Here is a 26195-nt window from a genome sequence, read left to right as displayed (position 1 = left end):
ACCCACGGAGGGTGAGAGGGGAATTTTTTTTTTTTTTTATATATATATATATATATATATATATATATATATATATATATATATATATATATATAATTTTTTTTATTTTAATTTATATATATATATATATATATATATATATATATATATAATTTTTTTTATTTTAATTTATATATATATATATATATATATATATATATATAATTTTTTTATTTTAATTTATATATATATATATATATATATATATATATAGCTGACTGTATAGCTCAGTGGGTAAGACACCAGTCTACCACCTGGGAGACCGGGGTTCGAATCCAGGTTGGGGCAAGTTACAACAGTGCAATTGAGCTATGCAGTGTGGGTCCCTAGGCAAGACCCTTGGAGCTATATAGCCTACCTCATACCATGAGAGACATTGATAAGCATGACATGCCGGCTCAGACGTCACCCGGCCAAACAAGGTCTGCGTCAGGTGCTGGGGAACCAGAGCACCTTGATGAAAAATGGGCTACTGGAACAAGACGGAAATGGGCGAGAGACGAAAACATGGATCTGTTGGAATGCTACTACTCAAGTAACCCTAGTCAGAGGGGTTACATGCAAAGACTGAGGGTGGAATGGTTACTTCGACACCCACAGTCTACAATGACTGCCAAACAACTAGTAGCTCAGTGTTCCAACATCCGCAAACGGCAACTGCTATCACAACTTGAGATTGACGAGATACAACACAAATGCTACGGCATAAGGGAGGAGCCCAAAGGTAAGGTCAGGTATTATGTCTATGTGCATGATGGTCTATGGTTGGACAATTTGTTTCCTTTATTAAGAACTTGGCACCCAGAAAGTCCAATATCAGAGAAATACCAGAGAAAAGCTGATCCCTGAGAATTTTTATCAAGACACAAACATGAAAACTTCCTCATTTAATAATAAATCACAGTAAAGGTTTACAAACAAAAATAATTCCAACACACACAAAAATAATCAGAAATAAAAACTTCATCAGTTACATCATGTAAAATTTGTGCAAACCATTCAACAGCAAAACAATTAAACCATTTTCTGACTGAATCCTGCTGAGTTTGGAGCCAAGAAACAGAAAATAACAATTAAATTCGACACTTTATTATCATGTAAACCGTAAAGATTTAATAAAATCTAATTTTTCTGTCTTTAATTTTAATCTCAGTTCTGATGATCAGGACAGGAAGGAGTTAAAGCTTCTTATTGTTTTTAATTATATTTAAAACTTTATTATGAATACTTTCGTCACTATGGTAAAGGTTACCCTAACCCTATACAAATATTTAAATTAATTATTTAAAGATTAAATTGGGGTTTAAAAGTTTAGATGAAAAGTTTGGATTCATTTTATTTTATGAGAATCAAAATAAGCCCCCTACATTTTAAACAAATTTTTGGTGATTTTTATGACATTAATGACTCTCAATGTTAAGAATTTTCCATAAATAAAGAATTGTTTCTGTTTATAGCAGTTTTGTTAATAATCAGCCGTCACCGCTCCGGTTCTGGACCTCAGGACAGGAGCAGAGCGAGGCTGAGCATGGGGACGGCCAGCAGCGACGCGGCCAGCGGGCGAGCAGCGGCGGCGGTGCCCTGGAAGCTGACATATCCCGGCTGCTCGCCGCTCACCTGGCTGTTGATCCAGGTCTGGTAGTTGGAAACTCGGGTGTAAACTCCCGGAAAGCCGGCCAGGGCGCAGCCCCGCCCAAAGCTCACCACGCCGGCCTGGACCCACACCGTCCCGTCTTTGGTGACCAGAGGACCGCCGGAGTCTCCCTGCGCCACAGAAACGACTTCAGGTCAGAAAGCTTCCAGCGTGACCTTTAACCCCTTAGAGGGATTAACAGGTGACTCACCTGGCAGGAGTCCTTCCCTCCGCTGGATAGACCGGCACAGAGCATGTTGTTTGTTAACTGGCTGTAGGAGGCGCTGCATTTGCTGTTGGACACGATGGGAACGTCCACTTCCTGCAATGTCTGAGGAGTGCCTGCAGGGGGAGACAACGGACCAATCAATGATCAGATTTTTTCTGATCCACCTGATATGTGAGGCTAAAGCAGAACAAAAAACGGGTTTTCCACTCCACTGTGAAAAAGTTCACGAGCCATCATCTGACCCAGGTGTGTTGAACCAGGGAGAGAGTGGAACCGTGTAGAACCCCCAGAGGGCGCCACCGCTCCAAAGCCTGGCTGTTCTTAGCATCATCGTTGCCTTCAGCGAAGCGACAGGAAGTGAATCTTACTGCCGCCCTCGCTGAGGGTCCCCCAGCCGGTGACCCAGCAGTCCAGTCCGGACGGGAAGACGCTGCCATCGGCGGCCAGGCAGACGGGCTGGACGTAGTCGGTGAAGGTCACGGCGGCGGACAGCTGCACCAAGGCCACATCGTTGTCGTTTGTGTTGGAGTTGTAGTCCGGATGGACGATGATCCGTCCCGCGTTGAGGGTCACCACGTTAGCGGAGGACGTCTGACTCTGAAGGCCGAGGAAGACGGTCACGCCCGACGTGCTGGTGCTGAATGAAACAGGCAACACTTTGTTTATAGGCGAACTCCGAACCCAACGCTGGATACTTCCTCCAAGAACTTCTCATTTATGACTCAAATATCAAAAACATCCCCAACAAGAAAACTGTCAGTTCAGGATCGGAGCCTCCGAGTGTCTAAAGGCCGCCTGGTTCTTTGTAAATCTGCTGTTGTTGGCTGGTTAACAACCAGTGTTTCTGTATGTCCCACAGTTTTCAATAAAAAAAAAAAAACGTAGCTCACTTTTTGTTCAGCTGCTGTCCCTGGTGCTGAACAGGAAGTGATGTCACATGAGCAGACCTCACCTGTCAAAGCAGTGCGCGGCAGAGAGAACCCACTGGCTGTTGATGAGGGATCCTCCACACAGCGCCCCCCGGATGTTCAGCCGGGCCTGCCACGGCCAAGCCCCGGCCGCCGCGTCCTGGCCGCCCACGATCCTCGTGCCGCTCTTCGTGTTGAGCAGTGCTTTGCCGCAAACTGCAGAGACACGTTGGAGCGATCAGGCCACCGGAAACGTTAGCTGCTCTCACCTAAACATCCACCATCACCAACTGAGTAGTTAGCAGAAGCTAATGCTAAAGCAGCAGCTAATCACTCCAAGTGTCATTTCACCTCCAAGGTCAAGTGCTCTGAATCTAGAACTAGAGCGCATAGTTGGACTGATGATACTGTAAATTACAGAACCAGTAAACTCTGCTAAATTAAGAGCTCTGCTTCCATGTCACCTTTTTAATCGGAGTCCCACTGTAGATGAGGAGCTAAACAGTCTCAATTTATTACATCAAGGTCAAAGTACTCTACGCCGCTTCCTGTAGGGCTTGGCCTCCAGGAAGTGATTGTTGTTTAGTCGTTGAGTTTTGCTAACTCAGGTTTAGCCGGTCAGATTAGAAACTGTCTGGAACAAACCGCTGAACTGTGTTAGTTAGCCTGTTATAACATGAAGAAACAGGGGCTCATTTTATTATTTATATGTTATTTGTTGAATTATAAACTAAGCTCCAAACTTAATATTTAGCTTGATAGCTAAACATTTAGTCTGAAGCTAAATATTTTGTTAAATATTTTGCTATAAATATTTAGCTCTAAGCTCAAACCAATTAGCTAAATGTAGCTAACTACTTTTGTATCTCTACATTTGGAAATAAATATTTAGTTTGAAACTGACATCTACAAGTGAATGAATAACAGTTAAAACTCCATTGTTTTTTATTATGAAAGGATAAATAAGTCAGATCATTGCTGTGAGTTTGTCAGCGTTCCTCAGCAGCGTATCGGTAGTTCAAGATGATTTTTTTGTTTTTTGGCCACTTGCTCAAAATGTGGAGAGGAAAAGGAACTGCTGGCTGAAAGAGTTCAAAATAAGAGCATGGATATAAACGGCCAATGGGGTATATGCCACGGACTTCCGTTTTACCACTTCCGCATTTTTTTGCCACATGGTTCCGGTCCACAGGTACGTTAACTCCTCAGTCGCTGAAGGACTATTAATGATGCCTGTATAATTATTCAGACGTCCTGAAACGCTCCAACAACAACAAAGGATTTAAGCTGGATGTGTCAAAACTTCACAATAACTTCAAAGGTAAGTTAATAAATCGTTTGTATTCACCATTATGCCTCATGTCTGACGTAGCTAACAGGGACAAGCTTACAAAGGTGCTATGTAAACGTTCAGTGGTTTGATTATCTGTGCAGTGTGGAATCTACATATCTATGCTTTATAGATAGATATAGATATATATCTATATAAACATATATAGATCTGTCTATATTGTGTCCAGCTATCAGTCGAAGCTGAAGTTAGCTTCCGAATGTAGCATCTAATTCGGAAAATAACTAAAGGGCGATTACACTTAATTTTTCACTATCTTGAGCTTTTTTAATGTGTTCTACTTTAAAAACTACAACACCTAGTCATTTCAAACCTAACTAGATTATTCTGTACTAACAGAATAAATAAAACATTTGTGAAACCTTCTGATTGATTTGTGGAATTTGTAAAATATCAATAATAGATTCCAGAACGCATTAGATCTGAATTATTAAAGTGGCATTATTTGTTATTTTAACTTCTCGTTTTATTTCTTTTTTTAAATCTTTATTATAGTTGGAGTTGGACAGAGTTCTGTTTGATGGCTTCCTGGAGGGAGAGATTGGCTCAGCTAATGTTACCAACAACTTTTCTCCTGCTATTAACGTTTTTGTTTTTCTTTATATAGAAAGTATTTCTATCAGTTGCTTTTTCCATTTTGTTTACAGTATTTGCTCTATTTTTTATTTTTACCTTAATGCTTACCTGGTCAGGTGAGGTGGAAATGTACATCCTGTTGATTACTGACAAATGTCAGAACCACCTGGACTGAGCTGGTTAGTCAGATCAATCTGAATCTTTATTTCTCATTAAAACAACTTCTTGTAATTTTAAGACATTGTTATAAAATTGCATCTTTATTCTGCTGTAACGATGACTGCATTCTTGCAATTAAAAAATCTTGTATCCTGACCGTTACGCTCCTTCATACAACTCACAGAACAGAGGATTGAAATAAAGGCACTTTTTGAAAATATTTTCTGTGATTTTATTATAGGAATTGAGGGCAGGAGGAATCGATTAAAATCTAATTTGGTATGAAAAAAATCTTGTAAGTCATATCGTCCAGCCTTATTCACTATATATTTTTTTTATTATTTTTTTTAAACATCCAACAACAACAGGGCATTGACCACAGGGACAAAGCAAACATGACATTCTTCTTTTTTTTTCTTTCCCCTTCCCTTCTTTCCCTTTCCCCTTTTTTCTACCCTACCCCCTTATTCCCTCTACCCTTCCCTTCTTATCCCCATCCTGCTGCAACAAAAAGATAGAAAAATAAGTAAATAAAACAACAACAATAATAATAGATTAAAAAAAAAACACACAAGCAAGGAACCCGGGAGACGGCTCAAAGACGTGGGCAACATGCAAACAGGCGTCTATACAACCATGGGTACACAAACCGAGTCAGGACATGGACATTCAAAACTGCACAGGTGGACGAACACTGTCAATAGCCAGAACCACAAGGAACCATTGAGGCCGCCGGGCCGGGCTGGGCCGGGGCACAGACACACACATCAGAGCCAGCATCTGCATGGCCCTCAGGCTCGAGGGAGGGCATCTAGTCTCTCAAAATAAGATAATAGAGGGGCCCAGGTTTTATAAAAGTTTTGGATCGAACCTCTGACACAAAATTTGATCTTCTCTAACTTAAGGAACAGGGTCAGATCTTTCAACCAGAGAGAAGCCTTGGGTGGGTGTTCTGATTTCCACACTAAAAGTATTCTTCTTCGGGCGAGGAGAGTTGAAAAAGCCAATACATTTTTAAAATCATGTGTTAATGATATACCCTCCCCTGGAACTCCAAAAATTGCCAATTCGGCACTGGGTTGGATGCCTATTTCAAAAGCTTCAGATAGGATCTGAAAAATTGTAGACCAGAAGTTACGCAGTTTGTTACAGGACCAGAACATGTGTGTTAAATTTGCCTTGGCTATATGGCAACGAGCACAGGTTTCACTGACTGCAGAATAAATCCTTGAGAGTCTGGCTCTGCTGTAGTGAACCCTATGAAGAACCTTGAACTGGATGAGTCCAAGTCGAGCGCATGATGTTGACCCATTAACTCTATGTAATGCGAGATTCCAAGTCTCATCAGAGATGTGTATTCCAAGTTCTTCTGACCATTCTGCTCTGATCTCGAGCTTTACTGCGTTGAGTGATGAAATGCTATTATAAATTTTGGAGATGAGACCTCTACAATGCGTAGGGGTTTGCAAGAGGATGTCCATTCCTCCCATTGGAGGTAAGATGGGAAAGCAAGGACTGATGTTACGAACAAAGTCTCGAATCTGGAGATATCGGAATAAGGAGGAATGAAACTAAATTTAGAGGAAATGGCATCAAAGGTGGCGAAAATACCATTTATATAAAGGTCACTAAATTTACTTAAGCCTGCTCTCTGCCATTGAGCAAAGACAGGATCCAACATGGATGGCAGGAAAACATGGTTATCACATATGGGGCTGTAGATAGAGAAGTTTGTCATATTGAAGTGTTGTCTGAATTGTGACCATATTTTTAGAGTGGAGATTACAACTGGACAAGAGGAGTGTTGCTTAGGGGAGAGAGGGAGCTTTGAGGTAATTAATGCAGGGAGTGATGATGGCATGCATTCAGTTCTAATTGGCACCAGTCGACATCCGGTTGTTGGAGCAAACAAACTACTTTTTGTAGGTTTGCTGCCCAGTAGTAATACAACAGGTTAGGTAGAGCCAAACCCCCCACTTCCCTTTGTCTCTGAAGGAAACGCCTGCTGATTCTGGGATGTTTATTGCTCCACATGAACGAAGACAGCTGTTTATCAATAAGTCTGAAGAATAATTTTGGGAGAAACAACGGAATACTCTGAAAGAGGTACATAAATCTTGGCAAGATGTTCATTTTAATACATGCAACTTTGCCAGCTAGGGATAAGTTTAGGATGCTCCACTTCTGGAGGTCGTGCTTAAGATTATTGAGCAGAGGAGTGACGTTATTTTCAAACAGATCCGAAAAAGAACGCGTCACATTGATTCCCAAATATTTGAATCCTGTTCTAGAGAGAGGGAAGGGCAAGTCCTTATTCAGTATATTAAGTTATATGACTAACTACATATTAATTTTTACATTTCTTTGCTGGTATTACCTAAAAGTGTTGCATTTTAACATCTCACTTGAATTTCTGATCAACATGTAAATACTTGATATAACATAAAAACTGAGAAATGGGAAAAAAGGTTTGTAAAATGTAGATTCAGTTTTATTGTAGGTACAAACAGGATAACAAAATGAACAGTGAATATGTAATATACTTTCTAGCAGCTAAGCAGACATCAGACCTGTTTGCCTTTACTGGTGATGAAAACTCGTCAGGAGAGGAAGAGGAGAGAGGAAGAGGAGAGAGGAAGAGCGGCTCAGCCCCGTCCAGGATGACCATCAGGGTAGCCAACAAAGTCTGCAGGTAGATTTTTGCATATCTGGTGCTCCAGTTATCATAGTTTAACCAAGTACTGTAAAAAAAAAAGTTGGTCCACGTTGTGATGATCCGTGGACTGATGGACGCCGTCAGCAGGTCCAGGTGCTTGGATCCAATGGAAAGGTAATCGGCACTGTGATCATGGCTCAGAAACACGAGGTGTTGCAATGCAAACCTGAAAAGTTAAAAACAAAAAACTAATAAATCCTCAGCTGTTTTTGAGAGTTTTGCTTGAAAATAAATTGACAATATCTCAGGAAATTAAACGTTTAAGTGAAATAGTTCTGGTATCACAAAGAAACTGCAAAACATGTTTCAGAGGTGCAACAACACTGAAGTCACTGAGTAAGAGTGAACTAAAATACTACTTAGAAATGCATGTTAAAATCTGAATACTCTTGAAAGTGTGCAGCTGAAATTAATTTAAACTACTAGCAGGCAAAGCACAGTGTTCACCTGATATCTGTACCAACAGTAATACAAAAAATGATGCATAGAGGCATTAGTTCATAAAAGTCAAGGCAAACCTAAATTTACCATTTTAAAAACAAAAAGCAGCAGGAGGATGTAACTTCATAACTTCATTTTCTAAGCAGAATCTCAGAGGAAAAAAAGAGAAATTACGTTGGGTAAAGCAAGAAGAGATGATAGCAGCCAAGTGGAAAAATTCCCTTGGCTGCCTAGCAGGTAGATGTCTACCTTTGCAGTTAGACATTGTTAAGGAAGAAAATCTAAAATAGTTAACTTTGGAAAAAAGTTGGCTCTCTCTTCCTTTAGATCCCAGGTCCTCTCGGCGGGCCACGTGTAGCCACAAGGAAAACAACAATGCGTGTTGACGTCACAGAATTACAGAATTTAATCCAATATAAGACAATGCATAAACTTAGAAGTAAGACAATGCACAAACTTACACCAGAAACTGCAGAACAACGGAGACATACATTCATTTACCTCATAGACTTGGGAAAGAAGGAAAGAAAGCAAAGACGTCTTTGGAGAGTTGCAAGAGCAAATCTGATCTGTTACTTCTGTGTAGAAAGTTTTATCCTCTTGTATTTAATTTATTCAAATAAGGCGTACCTTTGCTCCTCCAACCAGGAGCTATCTCTGACCCTCTATCTGAAGCCAGAAACCCCTGCCGTGTTTACGGCCTTTCACAGATGAGTGTGAAAAGCTACAACTTCCACTGTATTGTTTTCCCACAGACAAAAGGCAGTTCAAACGATCCTAGCAAACCATCTGCTGGAACTACAGGTAAAATAAAGGTCAAAGAGCCAGAATACGTTACTAATTTCAAAACCACAATTAGGCCATTTGAATCAAGACATGTTAAGTTTTAAAACTAGCTTATTTTAAATTTATTTTCTCAACAACATCTACCTAACAGCAAAGGTAGATGTCATATTTTTGGGATTCGGGAAATACGTGATTTGTACCATTTGTGCTGTGGGTTTTTCATGTGGATCGGTGAAAGTTAAACGGCTGTAAAGCGAAGGTTTTGGACCTTAATCTGACCGACTACCTGTGTGGTTTGGATCGGGCTGAAGCGTTGCTGCTCGGTATCGGAGGGGCTCCGACTGCATGTTAAATGTATACTGCTCAAAAAAATAAAGGGAACATTTCACTTTAATTTTGTGTGTGGCTCCAAATCCAGGCCTCCATTGGTTAATAAATTTGATTTCCATTGATGATTTTTGTGTGATTTTGTTGTCAGCACATTCAACTTTGTACAGAACAAAGTATTCAATGAGAATATTTCATTCATTCAGATCTAGGATGTGTTATTTGAGTGTTCCCTTTATTTTTTTTAGCAGTGTATTTTATATACAGTCATATGAAAAAGTTTGGGCACCCCTATTATTTATTTTTATCTCTAAATATTTGGACGTTTGCAGCAGCTATTCCAGTTTGATAACCAGTAACTTATGGACAGTAACATTTCAGCATTGAAATGAGGTTTATTGGACTGAAAAAAAAGTGCAGTTTGCATTAAAACAAAATGTGACAGGTGCAAAAGTACGAGCACCTCAACAGAAAAGTGGCATTAATATTTAGTAGATCCTCCTTTTGCAAACAGCGTCTAGCCGCTTCCTGTAGCTTTTAATGAGTTCCTGGATCCTGATGAAGGTATTTTTGACCATTCCTCTTTACAATTCCAGTTCAGTTAAGTGTGATGGCCGCCGAGCATGGACAGCCCCTTCAAATCATCCCACAGACGCTCAATGACCTTCAGGTCTGGACTGGGATGGCCATCCAGAACATTGTAATTGTTCCTCTGCATGAATGCCTGAGTAGATTTGGATCATCGTCCTGCTGAAATATCCCAGCATAACTTCAACTGTGCAACTGATTCTAGAACATTATTCTCAAGAATCTGCTGATACTGAGTGGAATCCATGCGACCCTCAACTTTAACAAGATTCCCAGAGCCGGTTCTGGCCATGCAGCCCAAAGCATCATGGAACCTCCACCAAATGTTACAGTGGGTAGCAAGTGTTTGCCATGCATAAGGCCTTTTTTATGACCCAACAACCCAATCTTTGTTTCATCAGTCCACAGGACCTTATTCCAAATGAAGCTGGCTTTTGCAGACCTCAAGCGGCTGTTTGTGGCGTTCTTGCAGAAAAGGCTTCTGTCACATCGCTCTCACATACAGCTTCTCCTTGTGCAAAGTGAAACCATCTGCAGCAAGACGATGCTGCAGGTCTTTGGAGCTGGTCTGTGGGTTGTCCTGGACTCTTCTCACCACTCTTCTTCTCTGCCTCTGATATTGTTCTTGGTCTGCCACTTCTGGGCTTAACCAGACCTGTCCCAGTGGTCTTCCATTTCCTTACTGTGCTCCTCACAGTGGAAACTGACAGATGAAATCTCAGACAACTTTTTCTATCCTTCCCCTAAACGACTATGCTGAACAATCTTTGTTTGAGGTGCCCATGATGCCTCTCATCGGAGGAGCTTCAAATAGCAGAACATCTTCCATTTGGCCACATTAAATACCTTTTCTCATGATTGGCTACACCTGGCTATGAAGTTCAAAGCTTAATGTTACCAAACCAATGTTGTGTTTCAGTAAGTCAGTGAAAAGTGGTTAGGAGGATTCAAATCAATAAAATGATGAGGGTACCCAAAGTTTTGCACCTGTCAAAGTTTGTTTTGATGCATATTGGACATTTTCTGTTAGACCAATAAACCTCATTTCAATACTGAAATATTAGAGATATCAAACTGCTGCAAACAGCCAAATATTTAGAAATAAAAATGATTAAGATTAATAGGGGTGCCCAAACTTTTTCATATGACTGTAAATGTCATATAAACAAAAGCTAAGGAGTTGCCTAAAAATAATGTCATACTCCGTATAACACAAACGCATCAACACACATATTGACTGACCTTGTGCCGAATCGCTGCCTCTGTTCTCAGCCTGTTCCCGTAGCAGTAGATTTCCTCTGGCATTATTTTCCTCCAACAAATTATTCCAGTGAACGAAGCGTACAGCTTCCTTTTAACCTCCGTCTTCCCATTTCTGACGCTGGATCTTCAATATCCTCAAGCTTTGAAATAGCAGGCAGCTACAAACCGTGTGTTAGCTGTAGTGGCTAAGTTTTGGCTACAGTCCGCTGTCGCCTTGATATCAGCAGGAAAATTAAAAAACTAAGCACTGGATGGTACTGGCTAATTACTGGAAACAACGGCACACAACAAAACTCGATTGTTGTACCAGTAGCTCGCAGATATTTTAAGTTTTGCGTCTTTTTCATGGTACAGATTTTGCAGCTTTGGCTAAAAGCAACAGGAGCAAGCAGGACCCGGAACCAACCTATGTGGCATAAATTCAAACAGAAATATGTCACCACCTCTCGTGGCATATATCCCATTACCTGAGAAATTCGTTGAGCAAAACTTCAGTCCACATGTTGAACTTTACTCAGCTGAAAGTGTACAAATCAGCCGAGGAAATGAGTGTTTTACAAGTTTTCTGGAAAATTTTTATAGGAATTTCAAAGTTAGCAAAAATGCTGACATCTTAAGCTGAGAATTTGAGCTGCAATCATTAGCATTAGCATTAGCAGTCGTGTTTCCACCACTGGAATAATAAATAAAATGTCAGCAACTGGTTTTAAACTTTAGATCTCCAGTTCTCAACTGCTGAACTAATGAACCGCAGGAAAACCTCTGCAGATCTTCCTCCTCATCCTCTTCATCTTCATACACCCCAGCTGTCCTAACCTTTTCAGCCATTCCTCCAGTCCTGATTAAAGGTTTTTCATCTCATTAATCTGTTTCATTCCTCTTTCTCGCCTCTTTTCATTTTTCTAACTTACCCGACTTATTTCTTCATCCAGTCTCCGTTGCAGCTGTTCTCGTCCCATTCATTCCCCCATCAGGTGTCCCAACTATCTGTGCTGCCCATCAATCCGTCCTACCTTGTGGCGCACATCGATGCTCCCACAATCTGCTGACTCAGCAGATTTCTTATCCTACCTATGGAAGTTTCATTTCATGTGTTTTATTTTATTGCAGATTACGGTAAGTTTTATTTCATTTATTTTATTCCTGGCTTTCATTGAGCTGCTGTATCACTTCATGTTTTTAGTTTACATGACAGCAGCTTGTAAATATATTTATGGCTGTAGTTTGCCGTCTGCAATGTTGTTACTATAAACAAGTCATTGTTTGGCGGTTAATCTGGACAAAATACGTGGTTTGGTGGCTATTTTGTCCCTATACTTTAAGATATTTTAGCTTAATTATACTCTTTTTTTGTCAAACCTTGGTAAATAGATGTTAGTAGCTGATTGAAGCTGTAATAGCGGTGTAATATTAGTGTATATTAACCATATCATTCCAGTTCCTGTGCAGTTCGGTGACACGTTGCGGCTGCTGCTGCTAACAGACGTGATAAAACGGACCTAACAGTTACAGTGATCTGAATTTGTCTGTCTTGAATTTAATCCAATAAAAACCTGTTTCTGATACAGTTTTGTTCTCTGTATTTTAACAGGATATTCTAATAAAGGGTTAGTGCAAACATCTACAGCTTTTCATTTTCAGCGGGTAGGATATTCTGATGAAGGAAGTGATCTTCTTGTGGCTTCGTCGCATATATGAATTGTTCCAATGCTAAGCTAACCATAACTGCTAAGCTTCCACTTCAGCCACTCAAATAATCCAATATATTTAACATTAACAACCTGCTGTAGTTTGAAAAGATGATGGTAGCAGCTTTAGACGGGCAGCATGGACAGATAGACTTAGCCATCTATCTGTGCTATGGTAGGAAAATCTGACGAGGTAGCACAGATGGTCAGAACTCCTGGTTTACACCTGCTGCTGCTGTGCTGAGCTGCACAGGTGTGTTAGAATCTTTGCACAGTTTCCCCCCCAAACTAACCGTCTGACGAGGTAGCATCACTTCAAGCTCCAATAGATTTTGGCTCATTTTTTTCCTGGTCATTCGGAACCAGGCAGGACTTAAACTGGAATCTGGATTCTAGTTTCAGAAGATTTTCAGTTCTTCATAATAATTACAACTCTGGGGATTTCTTTAACAAACTCAGATTTCAGAAGGAATGAGATGAAAACTCACCATTAAGCTGTGCGTTGCTTCCTGTGGGAGAAAACGCAGATAGTTAGTCACGGTTCTGACTGGACCGGTTCCTACCGGACCGGTTCTTCCTCCAGGTGAGGCCGGGGGAATTTTCAAGAACAAAACAGGAATTCAACTTATTTAATTCCAGGTAAACAGGAGCAGTCATCACACAGCTTCATTTAGATTAATGTTGTTATTGTCTGACTAGACAGTAGAGACATGAAACCGATATTAAATGTAATTGGTTTGATTGTAATTTGTTTATTTCAGTGAATAAAACATGATTCAAAAAGGAAGAACTGGAAACATTCAGGCTGCTTTACTGTGTTCCAGTTGAAACGACTGCTCTTTATTTCCTCTAACTAAAAACCAGTTTTCTGTTTTATCAGATCTTTGCCGGTTCCTTTGTGTTTTATTTCTTTTCATGTTTGAGTTTCAGGAAGTTTTTCTTCAGTCCTGGTTTCTCCTGATCTCTTCCCTCCAGCTGTTCCTCGTTGCTCAGAAACCTGTGAACTCGTCTCCCTTCCTCTCCCTCAACAAGTTTAAACTTTTTATCAAACTGGTTTTCATAGACCTGGACTCTCAGGTCTGGATTCTCAGGTCTGGATTCTGGACTCTCAGGTCTGGACTCTCAGGTCTGGACTCTCAGGTCTGGACTCTGGACTCTCAGGTCTGGACTCTGGACTCTCAGGTCTGGACTCTGGACTCTCAGGTCTGGACTCTCAGGTCTGGACTCTGGACTCTCAGGTCTGGACTCTCAGGTCTGGACTCTGGACTCTCAGGTCTGGACTCTCAGGTCTGGATTCTGGACTCTCAGGTCTGGACTCTCAGGTCTGGATTCTGGACTCTCAGGTCTGGACTCTCAGGTCTGGACTCTCAGGTCTGGACTCTGGACTCTCAGGTCTGGACTCTCAGGTCTGGACTCTGGACTCTCAGGTCTGGACTCTGGACTCTCAGGTCTGGACTCTCAGGTCTGGACTCTGGACTCTCAGGTCTGGACTCTGGACTCTCAGGTCTGGACTCTCAGGTCTGGACTCTGGACTCTCAGGTCTGGACTCTCAGGTCTGGATTCTGGACTCTCAGGTCTGGACTCTCAGGTCTGGACTCTCAGGTCTGGACTCTCAGGTCTGGACTCTGGACTCTCAGGTCTGGACTCTCAGGTCTGGACTCTGGACTCTCAGGTCTGGACTCTCAGGTCTGGACTCTGGACTCTCAGGTCTGGACTCTCAGGTCTGGATTCTGGACTCTCAGGTCTGGACTCTCAGGTCTGGACTCTGGACTCTCAGGTCTGGACTCTCAGGTCTGGACTCTCAGGTCTGGACTCTGGACTCTCAGGTCTGGACTCTCAGGTCTGGACTCTGGACTCTCAGGTCTGGACTCTCAGGTCTGGATTCTGGACTCTCAGGTCTGGACTCTCAGGTCTGGACTCTCAGGTCTGGACTCTGGACTCTCAGGTCTGGACTCTCAGGTCTGGATTCTGGACTCTCAGGTCTGGACTCTCAGGTCTGGACTCTCAGGTCTGGACTCTGGACTCTCAGGTCTGGACTCTGGACTCTCAGGTCTGGACTCTCAGGTCTGGACTCTCAGGTCTGGACACTCAGGTCTGGACTCTCAGGTCTGGACTCTCAGGTCTGGATTCTGGACTCTCAGGTCTGGACTCTCAGGTCTGGACTCTCAGGTCTGGATTCTGGACTCTCAGGTCTGGACTCTCAGGTCTGGACTCTCAGGTCTGGACTCTGGACTCTCAGGTCTGGACTCTGGACTCTCAGGTCTGGACTCTCAGGTCTGGACTCTGGACTCTCAGGTCTGGACTCTCAGGTCTGGATTCTGGACTCTCAGGTCTGGACTCTCAGGTCTGGACTCTGGACTCTCAGGTCTGGACTCTCAGGTCTGGACTCTCAGGTCTGGACTCTGGACTCTCAGGTCTGGACTCTCAGGTCTGGATTCTGGACTCTCAGGTCTGGACTCTCAGGTCTGGACTCTCAGGTCTGGACTCTGGACTCTCAGGTCTGGACTCTGGACTCTCAGGTCTGGACTCTCAGGTCTGGACTCTCAGGTCTGGACACTCAGGTCTGGACTCTCAGGTCTGGACTCTCAGGTCTGGATTCTGGACTCTCAGGTCTGGACTCTCAGGTCTGGACTCTCAGGTCTGGACTCTGGACTCTCAGGTCTGGACTCTCAGGTCTGGACTCTGGACTCTCAGGTCTGGACTCTGGACTCTCAGGTCTGGACTCTCAGGTCTGGATTCTGGACTCTCAGGTCTGGACTCTCAGGTCTGGACTCTCAGGTCTGGACTCGGCAGAGTGAAGCTGGAAGCTTCCATGCTGGTTTGTGGCTGAGATCACAGGGTTGAACTGGTTTTACTGGTTTCAGCTGGTGAACAGTCTGTCATCACCTCATTTAGTGTTTCAGGTATTTTTACATCTAAAACGTCGTGGAACAAGATTTCCCAGAATCCACTCTGTCGCCGGCAGACAGAGTGCTGAGAATAATTCGGACATGTTCAGGTCCAACAGCGCATGATACCAACAGCTGGCTGCTTCTCCTCACTGTTATCGGACATAAAATAAAAAGTTATTTTAATAATAATCTGTGAGGAATTCTGGTAAAGAAACGACGGTTTACAAACTGAGAAGAACTGGGGCCAGTTGGGTTTGTGTGTTTGGGAAACATTTTGCTTTATTTCTGCACTGCTTGGTTGTTGCTTTGTTCTCTTTTTACTGAGCCAACAAGGTCAAAGTTCACCGGAAGGAGAAAGCATGGAGGCTTTCAGGTTCAGAACAATCCTGCTAGTGGACCAATTAAAGTTTTCCAGCCTTTCACACCTCAGGACACGAGATTAAAACATGTTATTATTAGAAAGGCGTTGACATCATCAACACTGAGCTGAATGGAGGGAAGGGCCGCTGACGCACCGACCCGGCTGCTCATCAGAGGCCAACAGTCTGACTGCAGGTCGCCACCTGCTGCAGCCAACCCGACCTGACCGGACTCAGGCCGTGGAGCCACTAGAGGCCTCGGGTCTGCGGGTTTGAGGGAAGAACCGGGTCCAGTGGTTCAGACACAAACAGTGAAGCAGCTTTAAGAAGCAAACAGGAAATGTGGTAGATTTCCAGAGTCTGTTAAAAACGGAGACGTTTTGCATCGATCCAATGACAGCCGGCTAGAGGCGGCTTCAGGGACGAATCTAAAGGCGAGTCCAGAACCGTTCGGATCATCGCTGACCTGCGGTCCGACTCCTCCTGAACCCGTCTGACAAACCAGTTGGTGTACAAACCTGTTGATCCAGAACCAGCAGTCTGAGAAGGACACAGACTATGCCAAGAATCATCCCCACCCGTAACCTTTAACCTTTGCTCCTTAAATTGGGCCACCAGGAACCTCCCAGCTCTTAAGCGACAAACCCGGCGAGGAGAGGTAAGACGTTGGTCTGGTTTCCCTCTCTGGTTCAGACTTGATGGTCCCAGTGTTTGGACCATCAGGATCTAACAACTTCCTTCTGCTGGCCTTCAGAGGACGGCGATCGTCTCACCGTGTGGAGCAGGTTGAAACTGCTCCCTCCTAGTTTCACTAGTTATTTTCTCTCTGGCTCAGCGATCAACAGAAAAGGAGGATTATTTGTGGATGGAGAAGATTTTCCAGCTGTTTCTAAGGTCTGGACCGTTTTTTGTAGAAGGTCCCGTATCCTGCCTTCTTTAGGGTTATCTCACGGTGAAGAGTGAAGGTAGAACAATGTTATGAGGAAGCGTCCTTTCAGCAAACCGCTGCCAAATACTAAACCACACTAAGCATTTCTGTGGTTTTTATTTCTACTTCCTTTATTGAAATTACTTGCACCAGTTGCTTCCACAATGTTAGTGCACTCAGTTGTTATGTAGAAAGTAATTCTGGTTTCTGAACTGCTTTAAGCAAACGGCGGTGGAAACCGACTGGCTAGCCGCTAAAGCCCCTTTTGCACCGCACAGCTGGACCCGGGCCGATCGTTTTTGCATTAGCACTTCCAGCCCGGTACCGCCGGGCTCCCTGGAACCCCGAGAGCTGCGGTTCCAACCGGGCCGGTGTTCTGTCAGATCAGCATACGTTGTCAGATAGTCATACAGCATATGGCTATCTGATAGAACAAAGGCAATAGAGACAAAGAACGAAGTAAATCTGCCATTTATCTAAGAAAAAAATAATGATTAATGGGCTCTTTGCACCTCAGCTTCCGCGTTCGGGGTAAAGCGGCTCGATTGTTTCCGATCCAATACAAATATCATTTACATGAGGTGCTTGCAGGGCTTGGCCAAGGTTTGTACATCGATCCGAAGCCCCAACAAGTCAGCTGGAGAAAGGTATTAAGATGTTCGCCTCGTTATACATTCACTGACACGAAGGTGAGTTTTACTTAAACTTTGTGGCTAACATTAACGTTAGCTTATGCTAGTAGGCAATATTCTCGGACATTGTTCTTGTAAAATGTGCTATTTAAGTATCTAAACATTCTAACGGACAATGTATTTATCTTATTTTCAAGTATATTATGTGTGTTTATTGTCGTTAGTGTCACAGACTAACGGGGAGGTTACGGTTCGGGCTTTTTACTAACGAAGCCTGACGGAGCTCAACAAGCCTCATAGCTTGACAGTAGCGCAGCTCTGGTGTCAGAGATCTGGTTCAGCTGTTCAGGTTCAAAGTTGCTGCTTTTAGAAAAATATGACCGTGTTGCTTCATGTCTCCGTGTTATTTCGTTTTATTACCTTTGCATGTTTCTTGTGAAGAGCTCAGATAGGACGGTGTTTACAGCAGTATGTACAGGCGGATCAGTTGCTCGGCTGTCTGGCTCTGGTCTGCTCTCTCGTTCCCATAAACTCTTTCAGGCTGAATACAGAAGTGACTCCATGGAAATAACTCAGGGAGGCTCCTTTATTTACCATCCGTATCCCCGGTAGTTTTAGGCTGATCCGGAGTGAAGTGAAGGCTGCAAACTTTGCTGTGCGGCGTTAGCTGGTAGCGGCAGATATTTACAAGCCATCTTCTTAATTCAGGATCGCTTGGAAATTAATAAAAACTTAAAAGCCCATTATATTAGGAAGACAATGTTAATAGTATTGTTTTTTTGCATCTGAAATACGACTTAGTCTTTTCTACCAGTCATGGTAACTCAAAGCGGAAAAAAGTGAGCCGCATTAGCTCCTGGAGATGTGACGTCAACGCCTTAGGTGCAAAGAGCCCATTTGTAGGTCCCCCCCACTATTGTTAGAATAATGGTTCAGTCCAAAGTGTAGCAGGAGCAACAGCTGCTGATCGGCTCAGGCTCCGCTGGAGCCGCTAAGGGAGGAGCTAGCTGTTAGCTGTGGCTCTGCAGCGCTAACAAAAAACCCTCCGGTAAGTAAATACTTACAGCAAAAGACATTTAACACGTTATATTTACTTTCACTGCTCAATAGGAAGAAACACATTGACAATAAACAGTTCGTTATTTCATTACTTTGGCTGAATCCTGATAAACTGTCACCTTACGCCTTGGAAATCAAAACTAGCTAAACTGCTATATTGCTTTCATAGACTTAGCTCGTTTTTCTGTAGAAGGCAGCCAATATTTCAGTTACATTTAGCTCTATCTCTTTAATAAGAGATAGAGCTAAGTTTGAAACGGGTTTGAAACGGGAGCGGCTGAGCGTTAGCATTAGCCGACAGACAAGTATGGGAGCCGAGAGCAGAGGGGCGACTGGAGCTGGCAGTAAAACAAAATAAAGTGTTATAATTTAAATAACACAAAATAACACATGACCTGTATTGAGAACGACTGCAATAAATCAATATTTGTGAGGAATTTTATTAAGTGCATTTACTTATCAAAACTTGTTTTTATTTAGAGCCTTAAGTTTTGGTAAAGGTGCAGCAGAGATTAGATCTGTGAACCAAACTCATATCTAAACATTTTTTAATCTTAGTTTCACTTCTACGGGTCTGAACAGGCTTACTGAGAAAAACACTTTTGTTATTCATTGCTACTTACTAGTCATTTCTGATGGTGCAGCTTGAACACACACAAAAAATTAAACCACATTTCACTGTAACTTTGCTGACCTCCCAAAATTGCTCTTAAAAAATTTCCCTGTTTATGGTTCCCCCCAATAATGAGATGGGATTTACGCCCTTGGGTTTACGTGACGTATCCTGCTGAATGCAAAACGACCAGGGCCATAGCACCAATAGGACCGGGTCGAACCGAGCCGGGCCGGACCCTGCAGTGCAAAAAGGGCTTAAATGTGCGCTACTAGTAGCTGAAACCCTCCTGGGCCCCGTGGGTCCTCAGAGTCTGACGCCAACCTTCATTCTCAGATTAAGTTTTGAAAGCTGACGGATTCCTGCCTGGAATAATCCTGAATTCAGGTTTGAAAATTAAACTCTTGGTTTTTGCTTTACGTGTTTTTAATTCCTTTAAAGTTGTTCACTTTTAAACTGCCATCATCAGATAAATCATTCCTAAATCTCTGATTTGAGGAGTTTAAAATAAGCTGGTTAAAGTTCATTTTGTTATTTTAACATTTTGTTGTGATGATAATTATACTTTTAGGTTCTCTTGTCATGCGTACCGTTTACATCCTGTGATAAAAAGTGAACCTGTACTGTATGAACATATTTACAAAACAGAATGTTGAGGACAACTTTAACATTTTTAGTAGAGGTGTGCCGATCGATCAGTCACCGATCATAATCGGGCCGATTTTCGTGAAAAAGTGCATGATCGGTGATCGGCGATCATTGGCTCTTGTTGCCGATACCGATCATCTCATTTCCAACCTGCCTGTGCAGCTGGTCTCCTCTTTCCTTCACTCTGCGCAAACGCGCAGCAACAAATCCTAAGCGATGTGGAACTATAACCACTGAGTGAATGGGGAAGTTTGCGTGTTGCGGCGGAAAATTGAAGCAGGTCAAAATGCATCAACACAACGAAGCTAATACGACATAAAAACAATGAGATACTTGACGGAGTTTGGCTACATCGAGGCTCACTGCAGTAAAAAAGACATACGGAGGATCAGACAGCAGGTAAAGCAGCGCACAGCTACAAACACTCACCTGGATTAGCATGACGGTCAGAAAGCTAAACAAATAACCCGCAAAATTATTTAAGTCTTCGAGCTGCGATGTCAGACTCTGGTTCTGCTCTCCTGTTGAACCGCTGCTACGCTACAGGTAATAATATCTGACAGACGGAGCTTCGCTTCTGCTCCACCTGGTGGTGACTCTCACACCGAACCTGCTTAAAGCTGCAGCATCTAACTTAAAAAATAAGTTTTACCTACGTATTAAAACTTTGCTGTCCTAACATGAGACAGATAATCTCTGAATCTCCTCCCTGATCTGCATAATTACTCCGCTCAGTCAGAAACAGCCAATCAGAGCTAGCAGTAACCAGCTAGCCGCCATGCTAACAGGAAGTTTTCATTCAGTAACTGGATTGTTTATTGTAATGGATCCTGTTTTTGCCTTTGAATGTTAAGTTTTATACTTGAATTTTTTTGGCAATGTTGAGAGGTTTTATTTTGGCTCTTTTCATTATTTAGCCTCTTCAGAGCCTTCATATGTTTTCAGTCTGTTAAAGATAGTTTTATCAATAGCAGTACAATTTGCACAATGCCTGTTTTGTTTAGTTTTCTTCTTGAAAAAAGTTATTAAAAACAAGTTTTTGTCTAAATTAAGGTGAATTCATGGTTCTTTTTTCCACATAATGTAACCGGTAGGGTTTATGACAAAAAATAAATAAATAATAATTATGTGATCGGTATCGGTGATCGGTATCGGTGTATCGCCAGGAAAAAACCTGATCGGCACATCCCTAATTTTTAGACATACAAATACAAAGATATTCTGAAAAAAGCGACAGGAAAAGTTTCCCATCTGTATGTAAAAATACAAACAATCTCCAACATAAAGTTAAAAAAGGTAAAAGAAAAGGTTGGAGCCAAAACCTTGTTACTAAATGATGTTGAACAGATACGGTGACATCAGAGTCAAAGTTCAGGGCAAACATTTGAACTTTTTATTTTGATACATTGATTACATGTCAAAATGTCCCTGGATCAAGATTTACTAAGGATTAATACTTTCTGGGAGACAGAAGTAAAAAATATAAGTTTTAGTTTTATACTGTTATAAAAAGTATCATATAGAACAATTATGCTAACCTTTATTCAAACTGCTTAATGCTAAGAGTTTTTAGATTATCGTACATCAAACTTAATGTTATTTTTAACAGCTGCTGTTTAAATGTTAATAAATCCAGAATGATGTCAGAAACTCAGCAGGAACACGACCCATTTAAAGCTGACCAGGTTTCTGCTCTGAACCGTCGTCCAGGTGAGACTCACCTGCAGCCCAGAGGGTCAGCAGCAGCAGGACTCTGGAGGAAGACGACCCGACCTTCATCATGAAGAGACTCTGGAGCTTCAGCTCTGAAGATGAAGAAACGCTGCTCTGAACCGACCCGACTGCTGATGGAGCAACACCTCTCACCCTCATATACACACACAGAGACACACACCCTGATACGCACACACACACATGCACACACCCACACTGCAAACACAACAAGCGCCTCCAGACATGGAAGTCCTTCCACACTGGCAAATGTTATTTATTTAATGTATTATATATTTTATTCATTTTTATTTATTTGTTTTTTTATTTAAACCATTTATGTATTTTTATTTTATTTACTAGGGATGGTTCAGGAAGCAGATGAAGAGCATGCAGCGCCCCCTTCTGGTTTTATATGCAGAGAAAGATGCAGCAGAAAATTCCAAGTTAGATTGAAGTGAATGAAACCAGATAATCCAGATGCTTCTGGTTGTTCCTCATTATTACTCTTCACTGACTCACCAGTCATATAGAGACATTTAACATTTAATTGTTTTAACAAAATAAACTTTAAATCATCAAAACTCAACAGATTTTCTCACTGCTTTCTGAAGCCACTGAGGGCGTCACACATGAACATCAAGCTGCGGGTCAAAGGTCAGCTACCTGAGCTTCCGGGTTTCAGAGGTCAGGCTGCCGACCAACAGAGGCTGAACGTCAGCTTCTGGACCGCATCGCGGAAAGGTGAGTCCAGGTGAGTCCAGGTGAGACCACCTGGACCAGGTGAGACCAGATGAGACCAGGTGAGACCACCTGGACCAGGTGAGTCCAGGTGAGACCACCTGGACCAGGTGAGACCAGGTGCAGCTCTGTTCACAAACCATCCAGAGTCTAAAAGTAGCTCACAGTGACATCATCTGAAGCCAGAAATAAATCGGTGAATGTGGAGCTCGATTGGGGAAGATGGAGGACAGGAAGCAGAGACAGCAGCTCCGTCTGCCTTTACGTCCCCATTTTGCCAGGCGATGAGGTGACCTCACTGATCAATCATCAGTCTCTTCATTGATCAGACTGCAGTTCTTGGCTGAACTCTCCGTCAACAGTCATGATGATGACGTCAGTTCCTCCATAGCGGTGAACTGCATTCCCTTTGCTGCCATCTACTGGACAGAAGTAGAACAGAAATGGTGGTTTCTAGTTTAACTGATTCTACTCATTTCTCAGAAATGTTTCCTTATATTTTTATTTCAGTTTAAGTATTTTCTTTCGCTCCATTAAAAGCTGGAGAACATAATGAATCTACATGCAGGAAATGCTTCATTTTCCATAAACTCCCCTAATAAACTGATCTGATATTTCTAGCTAAAGTTTCAATCATAAGACAACTTTTTCCTTAACTCTTGTGTGTGTGAAAACTGAGGCAAACATAGAGGACTATGGCAAAAGACAAGTTTTACGTGTGTGGGGTCGGTTGGACCCCATTTCTACATACAAGGGTTGAAAGAGATCCGATCCCAGTTTAACTGAACCTGCAGAGTCCCAGTCCTGCAGCGGCTCCAAGTCCTCCGAGTCTCCTTCAGTCTAAAACCTGAAATATCCAACAGATTGAATAAACCTTCGGCCTTCAGGAGGATTTCTGCGCTTTATTAAAACAACATGTTGATATTTTTGCTCTAATATTGTCTCCGTCATTCCCACTCTGGGAGCTTCTGGAAATGTTGTGAATTCATCGGGCTTTTCTGTCACTTTCTGACATTTTCTCCGAGCGACCAGAAGCTGGGAGAAACTTCTAGCGGGTGACGTCATGACGCACGCGCTCTGTGATTGGCCGAAGGCTGGAGAAGCGACGAGAAGTGAGTGAGGGGGTATAAAGAGCGGTGAGGGTAAAGCTGGGGCAGTTAGAGATTCAGAGACCTTTAGAGAGCATCAGAAGATCCAGCAGAGGAGAAAGAAGCATCACAGCGCTCTGCGCAGGAAACTCTGGACGACAGTAAGTTCTCACTTTTCTTCTTCTCTGCTCCCGCAGTAACTACAGTCGGAATTCATGCTCTTATTAACTGGTGGAGGGACAGAGAAACGCACTTTGTAGAGTGTAGTCAAAGACAGAAACATGCCGAACAGATTTGTGGAGCAAATGATGATTGAACATCGCTGAACGCAGCTTTACAGAAGCGTCGGATTGGAGCAAAACCTGCTACAAAGTCCAGTAAAAACCTAAAGTGTAGCATATGAAGTGTTTCTGAGAGGGAATAATCCTCCTTCTCCTCCTGTGTGTCTCTGCTGGTTTAGGCCTGAAAGGAAACCCAGCCAAGATGTGTGCAGCTAAAAACGTGGCCATCGGCATCGACCTGGGCACCACCTACTCCTGCGTGGGGGTTTTCCAGCACGGAAAAGTGGAAATCGTCGCCAACGACCAGGGCAACAGGACCACCCCCAGCTACGTGGCCTTCACCGACACCGAGAGGCTGATCGGGGACGCGGCCAAGAACCAGGTGGCCCTGAACCCCAGCAACACGGTGTTTGACGCCAAGAGGCTGATCGGCAGAAAGTTTGAAGAGCCGGTGGTGCAGGCCGACATGAAGCACTGGCCCTTCAAGGTGCTTTCAGAAGGAGGCAGACCCAAAATTCAGGTGGAGTACAAAGGGGAGAACAAAGCCTTCTTCCCCGAAGAGATCTCCTCCATGGTTCTGGTGAAGATGAAGGAGATCGCCGAGGCCTACCTGGGCCACAAGGTGTCCAACGCCGTGGTCACGGTCCCCGCCTACTTCAACGACTCCCAGCGACAGGCCACCAAAGACGCAGGCGTCATCGCGGGACTCAACGTCCTGAGGATCATCAACGAGCCCACGGCGGCCGCCATCGCGTACGGTCTGGACAAAGGCAAGTCGGGAGAGAGAAACGTCCTGATCTTTGACCTGGGCGGAGGCACCTTCGACGTGTCCGTCCTGACCATCGAGGACGGCATCTTTGAGGTGAAGGCCACGGCCGGAGACACTCACCTGGGAGGAGAGGACTTTGACAACCGCATGGTCAACCACTTTGTGGAGGAATTCAAGAGGAAACACAAGAAGGACATCAGCCAGAACAAGAGAGCCTTGAGGAGGCTGCGCACAGCTTGCGAGAGGGCCAAGAGGACCCTGTCCTCCAGCTCCCAGGCCAGCATCGAGATCGACTCTCTGTTCGAGGGCGTGGACCTGTACACCTCCATCACCAGGGCTCGCTTTGAGGAGCTGTGCTCCGACCTGTTCAGGGGAACCTTGGAGCCCGTGGAGAAGGCCCTGAGGGACGCCAAGATGGACAAGGGCCAGATCCACGACGTGGTCCTGGTGGGAGGCTCCACCCGAATCCCCAAGATCCAGAAGCTGCTGCAGGACTTCTTCAACGGCCGGGAGCTGAACAAGAGCATCAACCCGGACGAGGCGGTGGCTTACGGCGCCGCCGTCCAGGCAGCCATCCTGACGGGCGACACGTCGGGGAACGTCCAGGACCTGCTGCTGCTGGACGTGGCTCCTCTGTCCCTGGGGATCGAGACCGCCGGAGGAGTGATGACGGCCCTGATCAAACGCAACACCACCGTCCCCACCAAGCAGACCCAGGTGTTCAGCACCTACTCCGACAACCAGCCCGGGGTCCTGATCCAGGTCTACGAAGGGGAGAGGGCCATGACCAAGGACAACAATCTGCTGGGCAGGTTTGAGCTGACGGGAATCCCGCCCGCTCCACGAGGGGTCCCGCAGATCGAGGTCACCTTCGACGTGGACGCCAACGGCATCCTGAACGTGTCCGCGGTGGACAAAAGCACCGGCAAAGAGAACAAGATCACCATCACCAACGACAAGGGCCGACTGACCAAAGAGGAGATCGAGAGGATGGTGCAGGACGCCGAGAAGTACAAAGCTGAGGACGAGCTGCAGAGGGACAAGATAGCTGCCAAGAACTCCCTGGAGTCCTACGCTTTCACCATGAAGAGCAGCGTGGAGGACGAGAGCTTGAAGGGCAAGATCAGCCAGGAGGACAAGAAGAAGGTGGTGGACAAGTGCGAGGAGACCATCAGCTGGCTGGAGAACAACCAGCTGGCTGAGAAAGACGAGTACCAACACCAGCAGAAGGAGCTGGAGAAGGTGTGCAACCCCATCATCAGCAAGTTGTACCAGGGAGGGAGGCCCACTGGGAGCTGCAGAGAGCAGGCAGGAGCCCACAGCCAGGGGCCCACTGTGGAGGAGGTGGACTGAAGGACGACTGGAGGTTTAATATAGTAAAAGTCAAAACTGTTTACCTTGTTCTGTTCATGAAACTTGAATATATTTTTGCTCTTTGCTTTTTTTCTATTGCTTTATGTTAATAAACTGATTGAATGTCATTTTCTGGTGTCTTTGCTTTCACCTTTTTCTCACCTTGATGTTTTTCTTCCTGTTTCTAAATATAATTTGCATCTGAATGTATTTTTCATCTTAAAGGTGAGAAAAACTATTCCAGATTGTTTATTGTTGTGAAATATGTTTTAAACACTAATTTCAGATGTTCTTGTGTCTTCATCATGATCACAATTGAGCTGCAAAAACTTTGAGTTATGATCATTAAATTTGTAAATATTTTACAGTGTAAATATGTTTTTTCTTTGCTGGACAGTAAAATAAAAGATTAAACCAAA

At 43.6% G+C, this 26195-nt stretch overlaps 2 protein-coding genes and 1 long non-coding RNA gene across 3 annotated transcripts; 2 read left to right on the top strand and 1 right to left on the bottom strand.

The window, feature by feature from the left end:
* Positions 1-804: 804 nt before the first annotated feature.
* LOC106912124 (trypsin-like) lies at positions 805-21710 on the bottom strand. The gene is made up of 6 exons (XM_088007871.1): positions 21556-21710; positions 13193-13213; positions 2854-3025; positions 2270-2538; positions 1884-2014; positions 805-1803 (listed from the first exon to the last, which is right to left on the bottom strand). Exons 1-6 carry the CDS (start codon positions 21704-21706, stop codon positions 1540-1542), a joined length of 1008 nt encoding a protein of 335 aa, XP_087863997.1. The 5' UTR covers positions 21707-21710; the 3' UTR covers positions 805-1539.
* On the top strand, positions 3498-5051 carry LOC148158185 (uncharacterized). Its single transcript, XR_015763983.1, has 2 exons — positions 3498-4130; positions 4656-5051. It is a non-coding gene; the product is annotated as an uncharacterized LOC148158185 (long non-coding RNA).
* A 1607-nt stretch (positions 21711-23317) lies between the features above and the next one.
* On the top strand, positions 23318-26195 carry LOC106906759 (heat shock 70 kDa protein 1). Its single transcript, XM_014972177.2, has 2 exons — positions 23318-23534; positions 23834-26195. Exon 2 carries the CDS (start codon positions 23857-23859, stop codon positions 25774-25776), a length of 1920 nt encoding a protein of 639 aa, XP_014827663.2. The 5' UTR covers positions 23318-23534; positions 23834-23856; the 3' UTR covers positions 25777-26195.

The sequence above is a fragment of the Poecilia mexicana genome, unplaced genomic scaffold (genome assembly GCF_051168715.1).
Source record: "Poecilia mexicana isolate PSO_F unplaced genomic scaffold, ASM5116871v1 scaffold_8, whole genome shotgun sequence".
In the NCBI taxonomy this organism is placed as follows: domain Eukaryota; kingdom Metazoa; phylum Chordata; class Actinopteri; order Cyprinodontiformes; family Poeciliidae; genus Poecilia; species Poecilia mexicana.
The sequence above is the reverse complement of the archived record's forward strand: the minus strand, read 5'-3'. Positions and strand labels throughout refer to the sequence as shown.

Bases quoted from the DNA above. Each gene is read 5' to 3' on its own strand.
- LOC106912124 (XM_088007871.1), bottom strand. From the start codon at position 21,706: ATGAGGGTGAGAGGTGTTGCTCCATCAGCAGTCGGGTCGGTTCAGAGC. The intron at 2,015-2,269 runs GTAAGATTCACT...CTCCCCCTGCAG, and splicing joins GACCCTCAGCGAGGGCGGCA to GCACTCCTCAGACATTGCAG. The intron at 1,804-1,883 runs GTGAGTCACCTG...TCTGTGGCGCAG, and splicing joins GAGGGAAGGACTCCTGCCAG to GGAGACTCCGGCGGTCCTCT.
- LOC106906759 (XM_014972177.2), top strand. From the start codon at position 23,857: ATGTGTGCAGCTAAAAACGTGGCCATCGGCATCGACCTGGGCACCACC.